Source organism: Pavona decussata, unplaced genomic scaffold, assembly GCF_977016875.1.
Source record: "Pavona decussata unplaced genomic scaffold, jaPavDecu1.1 SCAFFOLD_36, whole genome shotgun sequence".
Lineage (NCBI taxonomy): Eukaryota > Metazoa > Cnidaria > Anthozoa > Scleractinia > Agariciidae > Pavona > Pavona decussata.
The window spans coordinates 758,237-781,796 of record NW_028145458.1 but is presented as its reverse complement, the minus strand read 5'-3'; the positions used below and the strand labels follow the sequence as shown (position 1 = coordinate 781,796).

At 38.4% G+C, this 23,560-nt stretch overlaps 1 protein-coding gene across 3 annotated transcripts; it reads right to left on the bottom strand.

The window, feature by feature from the left end:
• Positions 1 to 931: 931 nt before the first annotated feature.
• Positions 932 to 23,148, bottom strand: LOC146484228 (uncharacterized). Of its 3 annotated transcripts, none has more exons than XM_085105025.1 (6): positions 23,042 to 23,148; positions 11,652 to 12,529; positions 5,133 to 5,334; positions 4,009 to 4,203; positions 3,260 to 3,435; positions 932 to 3,114 (listed from the first exon to the last, which is right to left on the bottom strand). In XM_085105025.1, exons 2-6 carry the CDS (start codon positions 12,474 to 12,476, stop codon positions 2,608 to 2,610), a joined length of 1,905 nt encoding a protein of 634 aa, XP_084961151.1. In that variant the 5' UTR covers positions 12,477 to 12,529; positions 23,042 to 23,148; the 3' UTR covers positions 932 to 2,607. The 3 variants fall into 3 exon arrangements, with proteins under 3 accessions (XP_084961151.1, XP_084961150.1, XP_084961149.1); XM_085105024.1 differs by lacking the exon at positions 23,042 to 23,148 and adding an exon at positions 18,876 to 19,003; XM_085105023.1 differs by lacking the exon at positions 23,042 to 23,148 and adding an exon at positions 13,786 to 14,008.
• Positions 23,149 to 23,560: the final 412 nt, after the last annotated feature.

Sequence of the window (23,560 nt, the reverse complement as noted above, 5' to 3'; positions counted from 1 at the left end):
ACGAATTTTTCTTTCTCTTTTTAAACTTGGGTGCGGTCTCCAAGAATTCAACTCCGTTCAATTTCGCCTACATTTGACATTTAAAGCGGAATGGAATAATCGCAACGACGTTTGAAAAAACGCGAATTCATTTTAATAGTGACGTTTTCGTTGCCGTTGCTGTCGTCGTTGCTAAAGCTCCTACTGAATGAAGTTTCGACAACCTGAGCGGAAGTCATCTTCAGAGTCAAGCAAATTGTGGAACGTCAGTAGACAGGATAAATGTCTCTGGTTGTTGACCCGATTGGTCAACGAAGTGGAGATGTTATTGTTATCGACCAATAACATCTCCACTTCGTTGACCAATCAGGTCAACAACCAGAGACATTTATCCTGTCTACTGACGTTCCACGATTTACTTGACTCTGAAGATGACTTTAGCTAACCTCAAACAGTCCTTCTCAGGACTACACTCACATGGATGATCATAATTTACGAATCTATAACATAACTCCTGGATTCAAACCATTTGCAGTGACATGTAATGATAAACCAATCAGGATGCGATGATACCTCCTGACGGTCTTAGTGGGAAAAACTGCACTAAACCGTTTTGGCTGCGCGCGCATCTAACAAACATTTCGGAGGCACTTTCATTCTCGGCTCCAAAGCTCTTCTGCGCATGACATACGCGGTTATTTAGATTGTTAGGAGCGTAAGCACTGGGGTCGAGAATGGAGGCAATTTGTAAGATGCGCGCGTGATGGTCACGTGAAAACTGATGGCCAAAGATTTTTTGGTTAAGTTTCTGATTCCATACAGTCAAGACAGAAACTCTTGACATTAAGCTATAGAATAGTTAATCTAAAAAGATATCCCTGCATAACTGAGTCCTTTCACAAGTTAAAACAATTTCTGCATGTTAACGAATAATCATGAAAAGTAGATAGCACTTCGTACAATGGTCTACTTTATTTTACAACATATAAATCCTATGTACACCAAGTGAATACTATTCATTGCAAAATACTCTTCTATGGTAATAACAATTATCTTATTTTAAAAATATGCATCATAGCGACCTTCTAGGTCACTAGAGTTCTCAATTTCTTTATCCTTTTAAGTAACCTAACAGAATAAGCAACAGCTCTCATACAGTTGTACAAAACAAGCACGTTTTGCTACCTATAAAGAAGTTACTCCTTTACTACAAGGAAGGCTTGTCCTCCTTGATTTTTACAAAAAGGGAAAACGCCACGTGTTTTTAACGAACCACGACGAAAATGGAAAGCACCGCAAACCTTGGTCGTGTCCTTTAAAAGTTACGACGGCCGCCCAAAGGGGTCCGGGTAGAGCAGTGGCCCAACAGAATGTAAACAACTGTGTAGAGGTCCCTTTACTACGCCGAGGCCGATCTGATAGGGTAACCCGTTTATGATATTTCCCTTAAATCTATACTTATAGTAATATATTTCATCTTTTCACACAAGGAAACTCACATGATCTTTTCCACGTTGGAAATAGCTTTTTCTGTTATCTAAAATTACTTTTAACTTACATGACATGCTGTTGCCTAGACAGCCACAACACTAGAATGGCAGGTGAGTCTTGCCCTGGGTACCAGAATGAAGACAGTAAGAGACTTTGACTGGAACCGGAAACTGCACCAGAAAAGCCTCTGGTACCCAGGGTAGGTGATTCTCAGAACGTCTCGGCAATGACCAAAGCAAACTGGTTATGGGCCAACAAGGACCCAAGGAAATATTAGTCGACATTATCAAGCGAGCAAAAACGGTCATAAGCCCAATCACCAATGCTTTTCGTTTTGCAGTGGATTGGGATAAAAATACTTACTCAGATGCGTCAAACACGGCACTAGACTTTCTCAAAGTCACTCGCTCCCTTCTCAATGAATAGACCTGAAGCAGCTCTCCGCTTCGCCGAACCGGGGAGCGAGCACGGAGCGCGATCGGATCGCGCTCCGTGCTCGCTCCCCAGAGCTCTGACGATCGCCCTTCGCGCTTCTAAGCAAGGTGCACGATCACGCTTCGCACTCTCCGAGCTCGACTTGTAAGCAAATCTAACACGACACCTGCCTGACTACTTCTGACATTAAATTCAAAAAAATGTTGTGGTATTAAAAGTACCTAGTGTTGTAAATCCTCTGTTCTCCACCTGGCTCAGCTGCAACATGTTCGTGTCGTTCGTTCGCTGCAATTATTGTGCGAGGAATCTGATCACGAGCGCATCGGCTTACGCCGTTAACTTTCACTTTCGATTTCTATCAGCCATCTTGACGTCTCGCTCCACGTTTCTTTGTACACTGCATTTGATTTACGACTATGCCGGTCAATTTTGAAAATTTATTAGAGTCCAGCTCTGATAGAGGCTACTTATATTACGTCGCCCTCGTTACTTCCAAAGCATGCCTTCCTTTGTAGACAGCACCATTCCCAAGGACTTGGTGACGAGGTTAATTTCGTAATGTATGAAGTGTTGATTCTCTGTGCACATAATATCCAAGTATTAAGTCAGAAAATTGAAAAATACAAATAATTTATATTTGTTTTGTCTTCCTCTGCTGCCCTGATTAATACAGAGCCATTTCTTAGGATCTCAACTTTCTCACTATACATCCACGTGATCTGTTGCGCGTGGGTAGCTAAATGAAAGAGTATTATTATTTCTTTGAAGCGGCAAAGGACTCAGTAGAGTCGAGGACGAATCGGAATATCGATTTAACGACTTCAATGAGTCGCGAACGTCTCTGAGCTCCGTCTTCATTTTGTAGTAAATTTGATCCAAAGCACTCTCAAGTGATTCCACCTTTCCATGAAGCGCGTCAGCTGGGGTCACACCCCGATCAATAGGGTCACTCTCCTTTCTTGGACGTAATGTGACCCGACAGTTATCATTCACCTCTGTCACTTTACCGTAAGACATGTAGTTTCGGTAGCCATTTGAGCACTTTTCTGGCGGATTAACGTACTGGCACTGAGTCGAGGAACTAGAATGGCCTTGAAGGGAATTGAAGGGTTTGGGTGATGGTTGGGTCCAGGAGTCCACTAACACGGCATGAACTTTTGTGGTTTTGTCCTTTTGTGGAGATTCCAAGGGTGGGGTCTCTACCTCTTCCTGTCAACCATAAAATAACAGAAAATTGAGGGAAAATATTCAAATATACATTGCAATGAAGCATATAAAAGCACCTTCACACTATAAACTAATAATGGAGAACCGAATGCTGATAATAAAATGTAAGAAGTATCAGGTAACGTACCTCGGCAATGGGAGGTGGTGAGATGACACTGCCGGTTCTTTTGAATGAACTTTTGCTGATGCGACGCCCACCGTTTTGTTTCTGGAGAAAATTCTCCACGTTGCCGACGCTTCTAGCAACATCGGTCAGCAACATGGCGATGTCGTCGGCCAAAAAGAACTTCTTCCAGTAGTCATCTGTTGGAAAACATCGTGTGTAGAGTCATGTTCTGATATAATGTAATTAAACAGAAAACAAGGGTGGGGTGGGTAAGAACAGACGTTCTTCCTTAGGGTTTAAGATGACTTAGTCTCCTTTACTATTACAAGTTCCTCTCTATTTGTTCTAAAGATACACTGAACCTGTAAAAAAATATGTTACAAACTGGAAAGTGGCTGAAGCCTTTCCAGTATAGATTTATCCCCCATTTTCGCCCAGAAATTGTTTTGCAACAACTGAATTACTTTATCTAAGAAGCCAAACAAAAAGATCAATTTGTGCTTATGCGAGCATTTGTCCTAATCGAGGGTTGACGTAAGTAATGTGGAATTATATCTACAAACTCCGTGCCTTAAAAAAACGGGGAAATTTAACGCGTCTTTGCCTTTATTTACGTAATCACATTTAAATGTTCCTGAAACAAATTGAAGCACATCCAAATCGTATTAGCACTGTAGTTCACGAGCTGATTTTGTACAGCTTTCAGAAGAGTTGGAAAACTATTTTATAATGTTTTGCTTTTTTGCGATGGTACATTGTAGCTAACGTACCTCGTGACCAGCTTCGCCTCACAACTCTCCACTTTCGTACGTCTTCAGCCACTTTGTGTTGGAACATTCTAAGTTTCTGTGTTTTGAACCAGTCACCCCACTCGATTGTATCTAAATTCACTTTCATAAAGTGGTAAAGTCTCCAGGTGCTCTGGATGCAGGTTGCAGCCAAGTTCTTTTTCTTACTGAGGTGGTCTGCACAATTATAGTAACATATATAGTGAGTTTGTGAGTTTAGAAAACTAACAAAATGCCAGAGTTAACCATACAATGGTCTAGCACCCCACTAATGCCTTCCAGGGGGAGATCTGTAATACTACTATACTGAACCAACTCGGCTTTTGTCATGTTTTCGGCCAAGTTCAGTCTCATAAACCTTCATATTTTATCATAGTTCTGGTGAGTTCAAACGTGGATTTCATTTCCGCCTGTGAAAACTGTGTTACATTTAGAAGGTGTCTGCATGAGTTAATTGGACATAAATTAAACAGATTAACTAGATTAAGAGTAGATTTTTAGTCAATGAAACTCAACCAGCGCAATACAAGATTTTGTACAGCTGGAATTGTTTATTAACAAATGCGTCATTATGCCTTCTCCTCCAACTGTGTTATGAATGAAGATCAAGTGAGGTAAATCAACATGTCGAATGTTGTTGGTCGACAAAAGACAGTGCAGGTTCATATTGCGATCAACAACTTTCAAAATGTTAACTTGCCCTTCATTCGTTGTCCAACTGGTCGTTACACACGGTCCAACACCTGCTGATCTAAATTTAGCAACATTTTTTTCAGGTATGATGTCCGTTTTAACTAATTCAGTGGTAGACCATTAGACATGCTGGGAACGGGATTAAATTTTTTTAGGTACACGAATTTGTTTCCTTACTAAGTTATATACAGGTTTCTTCAACGTACAAGCTCTCTTTATGCTGACCAACGTCTTTCAACAACCATGCAGGATTCTCGGGGATATTGTCAGCTCTCTCAAGATTCTTAATGGTCCACCCCTTGTTTTGTGTTTTGTTTGTGTTTTATCCAAATATAACAGAGGTTGACTTGAACCTTCCATGGTGGACATGTTTCCTCAGTCGAGGTAACAGAATGAGAAGGAAAGGAATTTACCTGCGTTTTCCATTGTTGCTAGAATCCTTTTCTCTTGTTGCTTAAGTTGAAGAGCCTCATGCACAACGCTAATAAACAAGGCCATCAAGAATATTCCCAACACTGATGCAAAGCCAACGAACGCACGGGCCAACACTGCTTTAGGAACAACGTCACCAAAACCAAGAGTTGTCATGGTAACGACAAGCATCCATACCGTGTCCTAAGGGTAGAATTTTTTTTCATTACGTCATTTTAGTAGTGTTTACATAAGTGCAATGGTAACAGGCTGAACTTGTAGTGAGACGTTGTCTTGGGGACTACTTATGAACGCACACATCAGGGACAGATCGTAGTGACACTTGACTTATTTGGCCAGTGATTGATTGATAATTTTAATTTTGTAACAGGGACCTGTACCGGGAACAGTGGCACAATAGGGTCAGTCATCATTCAAGCGGCCAAGGACCTATTCAGAGTCATTCAGTTTGAGTCGAGAGAACAAGTTTTGAGGATGCTATTTTTTTAATAGCACACATAATGAGACTTTTCCCTGGGAAATGTCCTATCATGTAAATAATAATAATAATAATAATAATAATAATGATAATGATAATGATAATGATAATGATAATGATAATGATAATGATAATGATAATGATAATGATAATGATAATGATAATGATAATGATAATGATAATGATAATGATAATGATAATGATAATAATAATAATAATAATACTTTCAGTATTTATTACCTTTGGCGATAACAATTACGGTAATATTACAGTAAGAAAGAAAGTCAAAACACGGAATGTATATATACAGTCAAAATATGTCAAGTTAATTAAGTTAAGTTAAGTTAAGTTACGTTTAGCACCTCTAGGAATAAACGATTGTTTTTGCCTGGTAGTGCGTGATACAGGTATTCTGAGGTGCGCTGGGTTCGTCATACAAGATCTTAGGTTATGGCCATGATCCACAGCCTTGTCTAAAAAACGTTGGCAAGGATGCGCTTCGGAGAATAGAATACGTTTAAATTCTTTCCTCGTCAATTTCTGACGCATAGTTACTAGTGACTCAACAGTATCGCTAGGGAGTGCTATGACATTTAGACATCTATTCTGCACTCTCTGTAGATCTTCTTCGAGGCAAATGGACAGCCCTCCCCAGACAGGCGAGGCATATTCTAACACAGGTCTAATCTTACTATCCCTTACATCGATGGTAAATGAAATTTCACTTGATTTCCAACCATTTTAAGCTCCCTTTGTCTTGCTCGCGCGTCATGGCTGGATAGGTGGTCTACCTATTACAGCAATAAATCGCCAAAGTAACCCTACTTCCTTGTACTAAAATACAATGGCACACCCAAACTTAAAAACTTAAAGCCGATAAGTCTGGTGACTGCTGGTTGTAACTTCTATATGAATACTCTAGAACGTACACAAGAGTTGCGTGGGAGAATTCCCTGGTATATATCTTCGAATATCTGCATTTTGTGTTTGTATTCTTGTTTGTTATTTGTACTTGGCGTATGTGAGCCTGTGCTATGCCTAACTGTAATTTCGACCAATCGGAGACAGTCGTGGACTAGTCTCTGAAGAAGATTATGGTAGGTCAGTTTTGTCTCAACTTTGAAAAAAAAAAATCTTGGCGATCTGGAAATTCTAACGCACTTTGCAGATCTTAAACTAGTCCCAAGAAGCGCTGGATTAAAAACGTTACGAGAAAGCTATCTGACATGCCAAGTTTGGAAAGGAAACCCACCGTAAAGCTGCCTTAAATACGTTTAATAATTTCTAAAATAAGGGTATTTAAAATAAGGGTATTGTTGTCTGGGAACTGTTACGAGCAATTGATTGTTTTACTTCCAAGAGCAAGCAGACAAGAAAGAATGTTAACAAGTTTTTCCAAACGTATTTAAGGCAGTTGACATGTTTTTTTTAGAGCAAAACTCAGCTTCAATTTTTAAGGTGATAAAATATTTTATAGTTAAGCCTTCGTTAGGACGGTTTCCTCTCCAACACCATCTATAAAAATTAACTTACAGAATTAAACTCAGAGGAGCGATGGAAGCAAAACTAGGCTTCATTACGATCATTCATCGAAATTAAAAATAAAACCTTCACCTGAAATACAACAATGATGTCCATTAGGTTTGGGTTGACTAACTTCGGATTATTCGAACAAAAGTTAGTTTAACAGCAACTGGCACTGGGGTTCAACGGTAAAAACGGCCCGGGGGTTAAATAACATGAAAGAACAATCTGATAATTTTGAATATGAAGAGAGAGAGTATATTGTAATCGATAGAACAAAATTTTCATTCTTTTCTTCTTCCTCGTGCAATTTAAAACATTCAAAGGAAAATTCAGGATTTCCTAATTACGTCCGATTACTGGGTGTGATCAGTAATTTTTTTAGTTTCCCAAAGGAAACAGTATTACCGTTTTCAAGAATGAAAGCTATTTAGCTATACTTCAAGGTGGGGTGTCTGCCGCTTTAATTTCAGATCTTCCGGTGGGAAGTATTCAAGTACCATTATCTCTTATTGAAGCTGCTGAAAAGTGCTTTCGTGCACCTGTGCGTATTTCAATTTCTCTTAAGAAGGGGAAAATCTTTAAGTATTATCATGCAAATAAAAGATATTGAACAGTGCTTTTGTCTGTTAGTAGCCTTCTTGTGTTAGTAGCCATTACTGTGAAAAAAAAGGCGAGCGTTTGGAAAATTAACTGTACTTGCGCTTTTTCCTCTAAAATTCTGTATTTAGTTTGGACACTTCGCCAGAGCAATCATTTACGTGGAATTTGCTCAGTCTGACACATAATTTTCCTCCAAGTTTTTCAACAAAATTAAAAGCATGGTCACCGATTAAAACTAATTGTCATAATCCTATAAGCCTTTTTGATTTCTAACCACTTTACATTTTCCACTTTTCTTTGATTGCAATTCTAACTTCTGTGGTAAATTAATTTTCACTCTTATACAGCCGCAGTGAGCGTGCGTATGCCAGCTCGTGCTTGTGTTCATATGTCCCTCCCAAGTGTGAACCGGGATTTGGGAAGGTGACAATACACCGACTGTTTAAAAATGAATGCTGTACAGAAATCTTAAAAATAAGAAGGCTTTAAGAATTTTGAAAGTTTCAGTTGCCCTGAAAAAAAAAAAGGTTTCCCTGAAAACCGAAGTTATAGATTAGGGGATTTTTCTCTAAGTAAATTTCAGAGATTCGAGATACTTCGATACCCCTATTTCGCAATCGCACGTCAGCAAAAATTTTACAAATTCACTGGACTCATGAAGTATTTTAAAAGCGCGCAACTGATTGAAAAGCCTAAAAAAGGTAATAGAAACAATTAAGAGCATCTTGATATAACATTAATAAAACAAGCAATAACGCTATAGAAAAAGAAAAGACTGCAGGAAATCGCCCAGGTGAGATATGACCAGACATGTGCTCTGTAAACCTGGAGTATATTACGGCCTTCTGTTCAGTTTGCAAAGAATAAAAATGAGTTTTGGTCAAGAAAAATGCCCGACACAATTTTAGAAAGACAGCAATATTAGCTCGCAATTAAGAGGGTATAGTCCAATGCCCTGAAATATCCTGGTACTTAATCGTTCATCGAAGAAGCCGAAGCAGATCAAACTATGGCGCCTTTGCCTAATAGACCATATTCGTATTCTCGGTATTGAACTGGATCGAGCTTGCAATGGAGGCTCTCGCGGGGGAATATATTAGAAACCATTTGCATGTGAAAAGATTTCCCCGCATAAGCCTCGTTTGCAAGCTAGTTCCAGTTCAATACCGAGAATACAAATACGGTCTATTGCCCTCGTTGAATCCCTCTACCTGTTTTTTAAAATAAATTTACTGAACGACATGCTTAAATGTTATGACATATTATGACCTTAGGTGAAACGAACGAGTTCGCGAGTTGACAATTATCACTTGCGTTTGATAACGACAAAATATGTATATCCATTTTAAAAAATTTTCTAAAGAATTCTCTTGCGAGTTTTAAAAATATAAAAGTAGCTTTAACCAGCGCTTGTTATGCACGGTTCGCTTATCAACAATCCCCTGTAGTTTATCTTATGTTTTCAGCTTGTAAAGTACACTGCATCATGGTGTTTCCAAAAACTCGGTCAATTAGTCAGAATTAAGGGTACACTAGGTTGCAAGACGTTTGCAAAACAAAACACAATTGTCTTAAGTCATTTTAGACTGTGATATTCTGTTCAGGAAACTCCAAAGCAGAAACAGACAGGCCACATTGGTGCTGTTTACGTTAGTTATCAAACCAGTTATGTTGTTTATAAGAGAGAGCGTTTTATTATCTTGTACATGTACTGTTTTCTTGTGTGAATAATTTGCATGTTGTTTCGTTAAATTAACAGTGGTATGTTATCTTTTGAGGCAATTCCCTTAGTGCTGTTTCACAGTACGAAATAATGATTAGAAAAGTCGCACGTACGTGTCAAAAGCCCTAAAAGCACTCTTTGGTGTACGTGCTCAATTTGACTTCATGATCGCGTTATCATCAACATATTTTAGATTCCATATCTAGTCAGTTTATTTTGTTTTATGTTTTTCACCTTCTGGAAAAATCTATTGGTTCCCGTTGTGGTGAATGGATTTCTATGCAACAATATCAACATTTTCTTGTTTTGTGCAGGGTAGCTGAAGGTAATTTAGTTGTGTAATTGGCAAAATGAAGACCCATCAGTGAATGCCAAAGCCGAACGCAGCAGGTTGATCGAACAACTATGAAACCTGTTTGCATGCAAAATCTTCTGATATCGCCCCCGCACTCGGCGTCGCATTGTTAAGAAAAGGTTAGCAAAACAAAGGAAGCTTTTAGAATTAGTGAGCTCATTGTTTCCTGTATGTTTTACTTGTGTCTGTTCTAGTGTACGCATTAGCACTCGACAAGAGTGTTCCAATTAAGCTTCTTTCACAAAGTCGGTGACCAATTATCTTTCCAGCTGCACCTCCAAAACGCACTAAAAGAGTGTATCCAGGGGTTAATGATCTAAAAGCATCGGCCAAGAGCTTTCTCTCTTTATCGTCACGTAATCATTGTATATATTAAATACGTGCATAGTCGTGAGTCAGTTAACGTTCCCACATCATGATCGTTTCAACAGATGCGTTAATTACGATTTTGGGGGTGATTACGTACTGATCCAGAGATATGAGTCATACTAAATATCTTTACATCAGTCCGGGAAATTCATGAAATCTTACCATTTCGTGTTAAAATCTTAAACTGGCACTGTTGGCTTGAATCAAAATGGATTGCACCCTGCAAATGTCCCCAGTGTTTGGTCTTGTCATTTACAATTTAGAATTTCTTTGATCTGTGATTAATAGCGAGATTAAAGGGAATGAATAACGACCCTATTGTTTGTCCATAAGGTTCCGATACATTTGACGTTTCCGAGATGGTTTTTCGATCTAAATCTTCAATGTTTTCTGTTAATGAGAACAGATTCACGATGGAATTTTGCGATAGTTAAATTTCACGAGGATTGTTTGGTAACCGTTTTCACTCCGGGTCGAGGTGTAAGTCTGTATTGTGAGTTGAAAAGCCGCTATTTTTCAAATAATTACTGCAGTCGCTTTCTTTTGTTAACAAGTTTTGACCGACAAAACAAAAACACAAAGTTTATTTTGTCGAGAGGTCGTTTGACGATAGTCGGTAACGTAACAAGGCATGTTTTATACATAAAGCAGGACTGAACTAAGAAAACAGCCATCATTTTACTTCCGTAGGTAACAAAAAGTTTTCTTTCTTCTTACGTGGGGCCGATTAATTTGCGAGAAATCCTTTGTTTCAACATAAAAGGCTGCCTCGAAGTCACACAAAGAACTTATTAGAATTATAATAAAGATTGTTTCGTGAAGTGCTATTCAATTTTTAATAACATCTTGCCCAGCTGTGGTGAACGAATTATGATTACTTCGACAAAAACATTTTGCGCTTTCCAAACCACGAAGTGTTTACACCAAAAGAATATAAAAGAAAGCCGTGTAGAGAGATAACGAAACGAAACAGGCGTCTGCATGCAATGTTCTACTCGCCTCTTTCCGTTGCAATTAAGAAAGAGTTCGATGACCGAACGAGGGCAATTTTAAATTTGTGAAAAGAGTCAAGTCAAAAGGGTTGAAATTGAAACCATTAGTTTTCCAAAACAAATGTTTGCCTCTTATCATAACACTCTCTTTAAAGCGTGCTCAATAAAAGTGAGTCTTATTCTGCACTGTGAACATAAGCATCAACAGCAGCTCAGATGTAAATTTATCATTGATTTAAAAACCTGTATTCAAACCACCAGACCACGGAATCGATAGAGAAGAATTAAAAGGACATTTAGATAGTAAGCGTTTAGCGTTTAGCGTTTAGCTAGCTTGGACCTTCAAGAACGTTAACGATCTGAAGCCAAACACATGGTATTATTTCGCGCGAATATTTAAAGAGCGGTAAAGGTTTTTCTTTTTAAATGTAGGATGGTTTTAATTAGCCTACTTACCAAATAAGTGTTGTGAGTCCTTTCGATGACATGAACAAAATAACCTCCCAAGAAAATGTTGAGCAGGTAAAACGTTAATATTAATCTGAACGGAAACTTGAGGAAATATGCTTTCACGAGAAAGATGGACGAAATCTCCGTTTGTGTTACAGAGGCGAACAACGCTGTCGCTTGATTATCCACGAACATATTGTGTTCTCTCACGTACTTCGCAATGAGATACAATCTAAGGAACACCAAAAGTTGAAGTTTATAAGGCAAGCCGTAGTAGTCTAACAGAGGGGGAACGTGAAACAAACAGACTGCCACTTCCAGGAGACAACTTGGAAACAGAGAGGTCATGACGAAGCTCTCCGATTCGTGGTAAATATTCTTCACTACCAAGTATTTGAGCTCATTGACGTTCATTTGATAAATCGTTATGGAGGTCAACAACGATAAAACCGACAACAGGGACTTCACTACGACAGCTGCAAGTCGGTACGGATTATTGAGAATAACACCTAAATCGTTTGGTGACAGATCTTCGCTGGTATCTATGCCACGGATTGTAAGTTCAATGTCTACGAGGGCCAAAACAACCGCGAAGAGTCCCATAACACAAGCTGCACAGGACAACATCTTTGCTCTCCGCTTGAAGTACTTCTTGGCTGTGTCGGCGTCTCTAAAAGATTGTATTGTCTGTCGATCAAAATTTTCAAGCTTACTGGTTGATGGTTTTCGAGCTGTACTCCACTTCCGACCGGGGCCCTTTCCCGCGCCGCTTTTACACGAGTTACTTGGCTGAACCGCACAGTTTGTTCGTCGGTGGCCGTCCATGTCCATAATAAATGTAATGTTTCTTAATTCCACTTTATCTCTCGCTGGTAGCGTTTGTTCTGCGGAAAAATCCATTGGGAATTGGTTAGAATCTTAATAAGGCTTGAGTATTATATCATCATTAAGTACATCAATCGTGGGAGACATTTGATCCAGCGGTATTTTTCACGCAATTTTCCCAGAGAATAGCGACGCGCGTGCCCCGTTTTTATTAAAGACAGGCCAATAGCACGGCCGGTCGCGCCTCCGCCATTATCTTATTATCAATAAGATCAGAACCGCAATTCTTCTGGAAATAAGTTAAACCCTACTGAGTAATCAAGGGTCACCTGCGAACGTCCTAATAGAAAAGCAATAAAAGCTTTGTTAAAAGCGATCAGCACTCGGTTCAGGACAATTTAGTTTTCTATCACTTTCGTGGTCATAAATCTAAGGCGCACGTAAAAATTCTTACTATGACGTGACAGTTAAGCCGACAAAAGTCCCAACAGTCTTTCTCTCAGGCACTAAGACTCCACGACAGAGCAAAACACACGCACATATTACTTGTTATCTTTCAGTTGTTATGTGTTTGTTACCACAACATCGGCAGGACAATTAGCTCGCAGTTTTGAACATCACAGCACCAACTTAGCTAAGAACCACACGGCCATAACAAGAACAACCACCATTTTATTTAGTGGTCGCAAAACGTCAATTGGTGGGAAAAAAAGTTCTCTTTCAATAGCGACAACGATTTGCGTTCCATTTTCCGGGTATCATATCTTGAAAAGTTCGAAGTTCTCCTCGGAAACTCCACCTTTGAAATCATCACGTCGAAGTATTTATTGACTAACAATATTTTATTTCAAGAGAGTGATGTCTAAAATTTATATTAAAGTTTACTTTCCTCGCAAGGTTTTCATCGATATCTTAAACTGATCTATTTCTAACACAGCTAAATTAATCACGGATGTTTACTGTAAACAACTTTGGAGTTTTTTATGAGTTGTCGTGTAGCATAGAAGTGGACAGATAGACGCTAAGATAATAGAAGAAACGTAAAATTCATCTTTATAGCTGTAAAGAGTTGCTGTTTTTTCACAGCGCAGAAGCACTTCCAATGAATTATTGATTATCTGTTTGTCGAAGATGCCGTAGGACGCCCTAAAACAGGGATTTTTATCGTATGTTTTGCTTACTTTAAGGCAAACCGTCAATTTTTGATGCTACTATACGTTTTGGTTAATGCGTATTTTCCAAGAGGACGCAAGAATTGAATCCCGACTGGGAAGAAAACCTTTTTTGATCGATGATGAGAAAGGCTACCTCCTACCTTTTTCGGTGCTCATTTTCCGGAGATCTAAGTATCTTTTACTGCCATGTACAAGCTAATTTTTCGTTCTTGCCTCGAGAGTAGAATGGCTCGAATGGCAAATCCACGAGTAACTGATAAACAAGGTTGTGTATTCTGGTGATTTCTGAGGATGAACTTCAGTGCCTCTCAAACAACAAGATTCTACTTGACGCTCCGTTTAATCCCGACCCAAGCGGCTGCAGTTGTCTCGTTCTAACAATTTGAATGGTAATTCAGTGCAATTTGTAAACACCTGGCAGGCATTCAAGTGGCTGACACATATTAATTTTTGGATGTTGGACCAATTTTATTTTGAGAAACCATTATGTTATGGTAACTATAGTAAAAACAAAGCGGGGCTTAGCTTTAAAAAGAAGCTAATGATAAATGCTGTTTGCCTCACGTCACTAATATTGCTGTGAATTTGAAGCTATTCGAAAACTCAAATTAGTAATTGGAGTCGCTAAAATGTAAATTCCCTTTGAACGAGAGAAGCAAACAGAATGACTAAATACCTTGGTGAATATATGAATAAAAAATAAAACGAAAAGGAATGAAAGCTGAATTTGATTCCCATGCAAGGGAAGTCAAGAGATTGTTAGGACGGACGGGGAAAGTCGACAGTGAGTTTTCCGTTTCCTGAACACTAAAAAGCAACAAAAACGAAAAGAAACAGTTTGAGATGGCCACAAGCAGATTACTAGAAACAGTATCCAATGGAAACGAGTTGTTGTTCCAGAGGGCCCCTTGGTAGCTTCTTTTTATGACTGGTGTTGATGCTGCGAGGTCAAGCTGTTCTGAATTAAAAACCTGGCCTTAATATTAAATAAAGCCTCGAAATAAGTTTCATATCGACAACAATGAAAGAAGGAAAATAAGTATTTTAAGTAGGAAGACGTAAAGTAATGAAACCTGTTGTGACATCCGGTGTTTAGTCTGCTGAACCCAGCAGGGAGTTGTCAAAACAGAATAATAATATATGAGAGTGAGAAAGTTTCAGTTGAAATAAATTGTCATCCTCCAGGCCTTATTTTCGCTGAAAATAAATAGGGGCCCTGGGCCTCAGTACCTCTCCCTTGTTCACCACTGTAATAACACAAGACGCACGCCGCAAATACTGTCAAGTATAGAATCTAGTGATCTCGCCTCTGGACTGAGTCCTTGAACTGCTGTTTCTTTGACCATGTTGACAGGAGAAGGAATGTAAACTGAATCACTTCCTTCAGTTCAGAAATAGAGAGTAAAGACTATACTACAACAACCATTCTTCTAAAGGGAATCGTTATATCCACAGCTTCAAAATTTGCGAACGGGCATGCCAACAAGCAATAAACAATAAAAATGGTTTCCTTCGAATTCAGCCTGGGTGTTTTCCAAAACTCCGCCAAGCAGATCTCCGGGATTGGTGTTGTTTTCTCTTCCAGTTAGTCGGAAAAGAGGCCCGTCAACAGGGATAGGTAAAGCAAAACGTAATGACCTGCGACACTGATTTGAAAATCGCCTTACCTCGAAGCGTGTAGTAGCACAGAATTAACTGAAAGAGAATGCAAGGGATTTACGACACCTGAATTGAAAAGCGCTTCAACTTAAAGGTGAAGTATCACGGGGTTTTTAATATCTTTTTTTAAAAATGATGAAATAAGACGTTCAATCAGCTGTCAAATAATTCTGGAATGACGAGAGGAAAGAAATCAACTCAATTCCTGAAAGGAACAACTCGTGACCTGTTCTAGCGCATTTTGGAAGCAAAAATACGAGAACTTGAAAAACATAAGCTTAACATTTTTCAAGTTTCAATCCATACCGGCCTACTCTGTCTCTGGCCAGAGGCACTAATCAACAGTTTTATTGCACTGGAGTGATAATTTATAATAAACTTGACAATTATTTCGTTGTTTCTGCTGACAGACAAACATTTTTGGGTTTTGAAATGACAGTAAATTTGCGTGATACTTCCCCTTTAAGGCAACTATCCACCTGAATTCCAAATATGACGCGTCAAATGGTCCCTTTGGCTTTGTCGGGATGTCATGATATGACTTTGAATTGTATATGTAGGAAGATGCGATTTTATGACAGTCTATGCTGTAAAAAAATCTGTTCAACTTGATAATAAACTTGATATTCAACTTGATAATAAATATTTTCTTGTATTTAGACCTCGATATTCAGCTAATCAATTGCCTGAAGCGTTTTTTTTTTTATCTTATCTTTTATCAACAAGAGGTTTTAAGTCTACACATACGGCAAGGAGCGTTTACTGAAAAAGAAGCTCCAATCGTGGGCAGTTTTTTTGGCTTTTTTCTTAGTTCTTAAGACAAACTCCAACTTTAACTCGTAAACACTCCAACCGTTTTCTTACCTGTGTCAAAAGATGACGAGAGTAATCGGTTTGATCGTTTCACTTTATCCGCAAAATAGCTCCCTGTTTGAATAGGAATGGCTGCGCCGTGTGAATGAGTAACCGACTGTTAACCCCTGCAAATGCACCGCTTTCATAACGAAAGAGTTACCTCGGTTGCTTTTAAGTCAAATGTTTTCACCAAATTCTGTCAATTTTTGCACGAGTGGTAGTTGATACGGCAAGTATAATGAGCTATTCTTACACTAAAAAAACAGACCATCGTTAAATAAGTAATAGGTAGGAAGTTGTAAGGTAATAAAGAGCAGGACTATAACATCTGTTTATTTTGTCTGTTGTGAGACGGCAGGGAATAGAAAAACAAACTATCAAAGACTTTTCCGCGCGGGGGAGCACGCGTGCAGTCAAATACAACGTGTGATTTTTTGTTAGCAGATCACATTTTTATCAAATATGGGTGCTCGTGCTAGAGGTAACTCGAAGTGATAAAAAAAGAGAAAAAATTCAAAATGTAAAATTGTGTTTCAACTGAAAATACTGATAACAGATCTTGAAATTGAATTGGAGAATAGATTCCTCACAAAAACGTATTCTGGTCCGCTCATGTTTTTGACAATTTGAAGCGTTTTTAATTTTCGTGAGACGCCAGTGAGATTTGATTTGAAAAGATAAAAAAAGCGACTGGAGAATAGGGCGTTCAGGTGTTAATTAGGCTTAACAATAAACTGCTTTCCAAACTCTCCGCATCACGCAAAGCAACCACCCCACTCGGTTCCATTCTCTCTCAGGCGATTAACCACGCGCACAAGATTATCGGTGTAACTTCGGCTCCAACTCAGAACTCAGAAGGTTGGCCGCACGAAAGTATGTTTTTATCAGGACATATCGTTTTGTGCAGTCAACGAAAAACTCTGACAAGACGCAGTTCCTGCCTCGGCTACTGTGTTACATAAAGCATTTTTTTTTCAGAAAATAGGTTTTTGACTTTGGTTCAGTTGTGTTGTAAGAAAACTTGGGGTTGTGGAAGACCTAATTTCTGGGGCTTAAGACTAAGGGTAATTCCTGGGTAGGCAGGAGGAAATTGGTCTGTAATCTTGACTATAGGCTAAACAATAAATAAATACAGTCCAACTTGTATTAAGTGGACACCCTCTATTAATCGGATAGTTTCATAAGTCGCTCCATATTTCCCCCCACAATTACTTATAAACTACCTCTGTCAAACGGACGGACACCTTTATCTTGACTTCAACTCAGTTCAGTTCAGGGTGTTCCTCCTAATCGAAAAAGATCGCTTATTTTTGGTTTTTCCTTCTTCTTCTTTTTTTTTTTTCGCGCTTGAAATCCCTAGGCTCTCTGTCTGTTCCTAGTGAACTGGGTGTCCCGTTCTGTGCAGGTGTTTTCGAACCGCCGATAGCGGTTGCTTGGTGTGCTTTCACAGCTTCTTCCCCAGTGCCCTGGCTGCTTCACCTTTTATCACGTGATCCGATAAAAAGGTGAGACGAAAAGCCGTTTTCACTGATGAAGCTTCTGCGATAGAAGCGAAAACTTCGATTTTAAAACCTTTTTTCGCCAAAGAAAAGAATTTACACACGTTAACTTACATTCCGGAGATGAGAATGAATTTGGAGTTAAAATAAATAAATACATAAATAAATAAATAAATAAATAAATAAATAAATAAATCGATAAATAAATAAATCACTATATTTGAAAATGTCGTTTTACTTAGCACAGAGCACTGACTAATTGGGGACACTTGCCATATCGAATTGGGATTTGAAAAGGTAGATTTTTGAGGAGAGGGGAAACCAGATCACATACAAAATGAACAAGAGCAAGAACAAGAGACAACAACAAACTCAACCCACATATTTCGTGAGTCCAAGAATCGAACCCACGCTACATTGGTGGGAGGCAAGTGCTCTCACCACTTACTACGCCATCCCTGTTACCTAAATAATAAAGAATTTGGAAAACGTATTGTGTAAGACGGTCGTTTGCTGTACAAGTTACAAAAAAGAAAAATAAAATAAAACAAGGCCCAATTAACGTTCCACACTGAATTTTAAACCTCTTTATGTAACACTGAACAGAAAAACCAAAATATTATGATCAGGCTTTGCTTTAAAATTTTAAATATTTTCCGTTACAGGGCCTTAGGGAGATTTACGTGAACTCTTAATCAGTGTTTGATTACCGGTCGTGTTGTCCCTTCTATGCCCTCAGGGCGTTTACAATGTGTAATTAAGGAGGAGTACACCTTGTGTACTTCTGACAAACTTCAACATTTAGGACTAACAAGAAAAATGAAACAAGCTTTTCTTGTAAACGACATAGTATCCCTTCTGAACCCTTAGTTTTATTAGGTTAAAGTGTATATAAATGATCGTTTTGTCACAGAAATCATTATTTTTTTTTGTTTATATAAACACTCATCTTCGCACTGCCTGGATTCTTTGATAACAACTCTCTCATTGTAAACGGTTTGATCTCGGCCATATTTATTTTGTCAGTGGCCGTAATCATTTTGCCTTATCCGATCAATAAAAAGTTATTAGACTGCAGCTAACGACCACAAGTGTTTCTTCACAACTGGAGTTCAAATTGTCCGCAATAAATATCGAATCCCCTAATACCTATCAGTTAAGACGTTTTGTTGGCTGCAACTCGAACTTTGCTTGCAAAGCTCAAACTAATTCCTTACCTCGCCCTGTTGAAAAATATCAACGGCAATCAGTTTGATCTTTGTTTTTCCCCTAGAATCGTGTAAGAGTTATGGCTGTGGCGACCGATTGCGCAAATCTGAAAACCAACACCTGCGCTCTTCTATGACAAAACAAGTATCTTGGCTCGCTTTTCCACTAAATCCTTCGGCGGAAAATTGCTAGCTACACCTTAATCGACTGGGCGGCTCGCCGACGCATTATTAATAAGACTTTTAATGCTTTTAAGTCTGAATTTTCTACTTTGCAGCAATAACCGTGGCAGTCCATTGATGTTCCACTAATGTACCGCAGACATCAATTTCGCATGTATTCAATTCTTCTAATTGATTGTTTCAATGGACACCAAAAACAGCCAAGCTAAGTGGTTGCATATAGCTACTTATACGATTCTTCTTGTTTCATGACATATTTCCTAAAAGCTTTTAACATTGTTCCTAACATTGAAGGATTTTAGGCAGACAAAAAGCATTAAAATCACAATGAAACGGAGGTATGATGCGTACGGTAATTTTTGCACCTTTAAAATGCAATGTTTATTTTACGGGATTAAGTAGGCGACAAAGATCTCGTTGAAATGAAGCGGGGATAGGGATCAGACTCTACGGCAGCTATTACTAATTACCAGCGTTAGTAAGCTTTCACGAATTAATAGCTGTTTGGCTTAAAAAAAGGAATTAAAATCACTTATTTTTATGTGAACTTTTATAGATGTTTGCTTTCAGTTACATGAATTCTAAACCAACGAAATGAAAACGGATTTTACTGAAATCGTTTGCAATTTAAAGAAGCAACATTAGTTTTTTTACCGTACTCAGCTTAGCGGTATGGCCAGTACCTCACGCATGCACACAGCAACGGACTTCACGTTATGATAAATGTGAAATAGATCCAGAAAACAAAATAAAACTCTTGTGTTCGGAGAAAGCGAATAACGACTGAAACTTGCCCAAGATTCAATCTTCTTATCTAACACCGGTTTCGGTTCTCGGGCCCTATGTCGAAAAGAATTCTTACTCTAACCGCTTGCAATTTAACAGAAAAATCTGTGGAGGCATTTTAAAGATATCTCGATTTATGCAAAGTATGAACTTTCTCATTCATTTGCCCTTTATTTTAACTGTTTTCAAACATAAATATCTTAAATTCGTAGACACCCATGAAGCTCAATATACATTTAGAATGTTTTTCTATGAGGAAAGACCTTTTAACAGACAAGACAAAGTGTCAATTTTTATTTTGCCAGAGATATTGGTGAAAAATGCGGGAATAAACAACACTCACCTCGTAAAAATTGATTCATTATTTACTTGAAAACGTTCTTACAGATTTTTTGTTTTTCTAATTTCGTCTACAAGTTGTCTAGATTGAGTAGTTTAAATCCCTAAAGTTTCGTCATAAAGTGTCAAACTAAATTTCGAGATAATCGACTATCTTTGAAATGAGAGGCTATCCGTGACCGTTGCTATGGTAATAGTTGTTGTTTGGAAACCTATGAGCAAATTAAATTTGATCATAGATTGAAATGATGATGTAGTATGAAAGAGATCAAAGTTTATCTTCTATGCGAGATTGTAATTTCAAAACTTCCACCCTTCCAGTCCAGAAAAACTGCTGCGAGTAAGATATTGGTCAACAGGTCAGAAAAATTTAAACACTTTTTGCAACAACATGCTAATGCAGAAGAAAATAAACAAATAAATGGCTGCGCACGAGTTTCGCACAAGCTGTTACTCAGTTGTAAAGGATCCCATTTGCGAATACAAAATCATACTTACACATTAGTTCTCCTTTGGGAGCAGTATAGCGTGCCATGGATTTACAGACGTTAACATATTCATTCTTTCCTATCCATAGTTAATTGAGGTTCTGGTTATGAAACCTTGCAATCTAACAATGGTGCTGCAATTTATGTTGGAAGGGCCGCGACCGTACACAATTCTTTGTTTTAACGTTCAAACTAAAGCTGAAGATCTTAATAGGAACGTTTCTATTGATCAGTTGCTCCAACACATTTGTGCACGGTAAAGGTGAAAAATGATAACAAGACGTATATAACTCAGAAGTTTGTCTGCCTTTATATCTATTGCCCTTTAGAGTGGTTTTCATTGAGTTTTGAAAGTAGTTGCTCGTTTGCTTTGGTTTTGCATTACTACGCTCTGTGATTGGTTGACAAAACCCGCGCCACTTTTTCATCCAATGAGATGTAAAACCAAAACCAATCATCACTCGCACGCACGCATTTTCCCGCGCTTGACGCTGGTTTCATGTATTGGCTTTGAATTCTGATAAATTCACAGCGCTGTTTGTGTCTGTTGTGATTGGCCAGAGTAATTACTTTGGTTATGGTTTTACGACACTCGATTGAAAACCGCTCTATTATAACTATGCTCTTTGCTAAACTTTCGACAAAAAACTGAATGAGAAATTTGGGTTCGGAAAAAGCGACTAGAGACAAGCAAATATTCGTGGACTTGCCCACTGATGTTTGGTTATTATACCGTCCTTATTCTGTCATAATGCTTTTACTAACATAGACAGCTGTAAAATTTAGCATGGTCTGCAATACAAACGGAAGCCTGGACAACACCATAACAATAGAAATTCCAAATGTAGAGATTACAATTGACTATGATTATGAACCAATTGTAACATGGTTTTAACTCAAAATCACGACCAGAAGGTTCTTATGATCTACAGCAACACAGACAACCACAGGCATAATTATAATCATAATAAAATGATCGATCATTTTCTTGTGATTATGATCATCAGTGTCCTTATGAACGTAAGCGACATCAACGGCTCTTTTGATTATGATCGTTATATTGAAAGTAGGAATCAAGCCTTATAGTCTAATGATAATGATAATGGTAACAATATTGATAATGAGAGTTAAATTATCCTCGATAATGTCGGGGAAGGTTCGACAAAATATTTTTCATAGATAAGAAATGCGTAATTTGTCAGCTTTTTGTGAAGCGCATATTGGGGTTGTAACTAACCTTCCTCCAATTATACGAAATGGTCTCTACAAAACAATGAAGCCGTTTTGAATTTCGAGTGATACTTCCCATTTAAGCCGTATACAAAGTGACTCCATTGTAAAAATTTTGGGAGTTACTAGAATGCGAAATGGTCCTGAAAATCGTGCAAAAGTGAGCAAAAGTTTTTTTGAGACGCTTTTCCAAATTGACCTCAGTAAACGGAGAAATCTAGAAATACTTCGTTTATTTCCACTCAAGAATACGGTAAATCGAACGCTACCTCTAGCTGTGGGTGTCGAACGGTCCCTAACGCCTTCTATGTGACGTAACTCGCCAGGAGTTTGTGTGTTGGGTCATCCTGAAGTACCATCCTTTTATCAGCGAATTTTCGTTGAACGATGCTGGTGAAGAATAAGAAAAAAGTTACACTTGTTGATTCCCGATTCAAAACGCTCGCGCTCAACCCCATTTTCTATAAGTATTACGGACCAAACGCATACTAAATAAAGTTCTCTACAAAATAATTGAGATTGAATTAACACGGAAGTCGTGTTGGGTTACTTTGCAGTACATAAAAACTGGACTCTTTCGGAAATCAGCTCCTGTCGGCTTGCGCCATTCACCAGGACATTTCAAGGACACGGTTCGGTCTACTTTATGCTGTCCTCGATGTGATAGATAACTTCAAAAGTAAAAACCTACTTTACTTTGGATTACGTTCATTTAGAATTACTCCATTGTTAATAATCTTTTTTGTTTCTTTTCTCTTTCATTCGCCTGTGCTTTTCTGATGAATTATACGTTTTGTTGTTAAATAGTCAACCTTACTACTCATTTGATTCTCGAGCGGTCTCAATTTGGGTTGTCTGCCAATCAATCACGGCGACGTATGAGAATCCTTAAGGGTAATGTTGGTTGCAACACTACAAAGCAACTGTGAACCAGTGTGTCTGAGACATAACGCGGGCCTTGACGTATAGGGACATACGATATCAGCCAGACCATTTCCGTGCTAGAAGTCAGGTCGAAAAACTGCGGTTCACGAACCACTGTAAACGTAATGAATAAGATCGAACTGATAATTTGCTCATACGAAAGAAAATCTAAAACGAAAAGGACAGCTATTGTCGTTTGACTGAATTGTTTAAGGATAAGCTTACCGAGCCTTGTTCGATGAAAGACTGAATCACTCAGTGGACTTTTGTACGCTTGCCAATTCCCAGGCAGGAATACTCCCCAGATAGGTTAAAAATCCTACTGCTAAACAACAGCTGTGTTTAACAGTTGCTCATGAGCGTTATGTGTAATTTTAAAGTTTATATTAGCATCTCGTACCAGCAACTCCTTCGCTTATAATAAATGGCGCGTCATCGCTTCACTTCGCATCGGCCAATCAAATTCTTTGTGCAATAACTTCGGTTTAACACGTTACAATTATAGGACACAGTTGTGGCAGCAACGTGACAGTATAAATTTGGCGTTTTGTCAGCGGATGGGACTTGCAGGTGAATTGACATTTCTACCATGCATTAACAAGTCTTAAAATCAAGATTCAAAAACAAAGCCAAGTCGCTTGCTGTCATAGCTTCGTGATAATTCGCCAGAGGAATGTTTTCTGGTTCAAGACAAGTTATATTCTTTCGATATTTGTGGTTATATAAACAATAGCCTCCATTTGG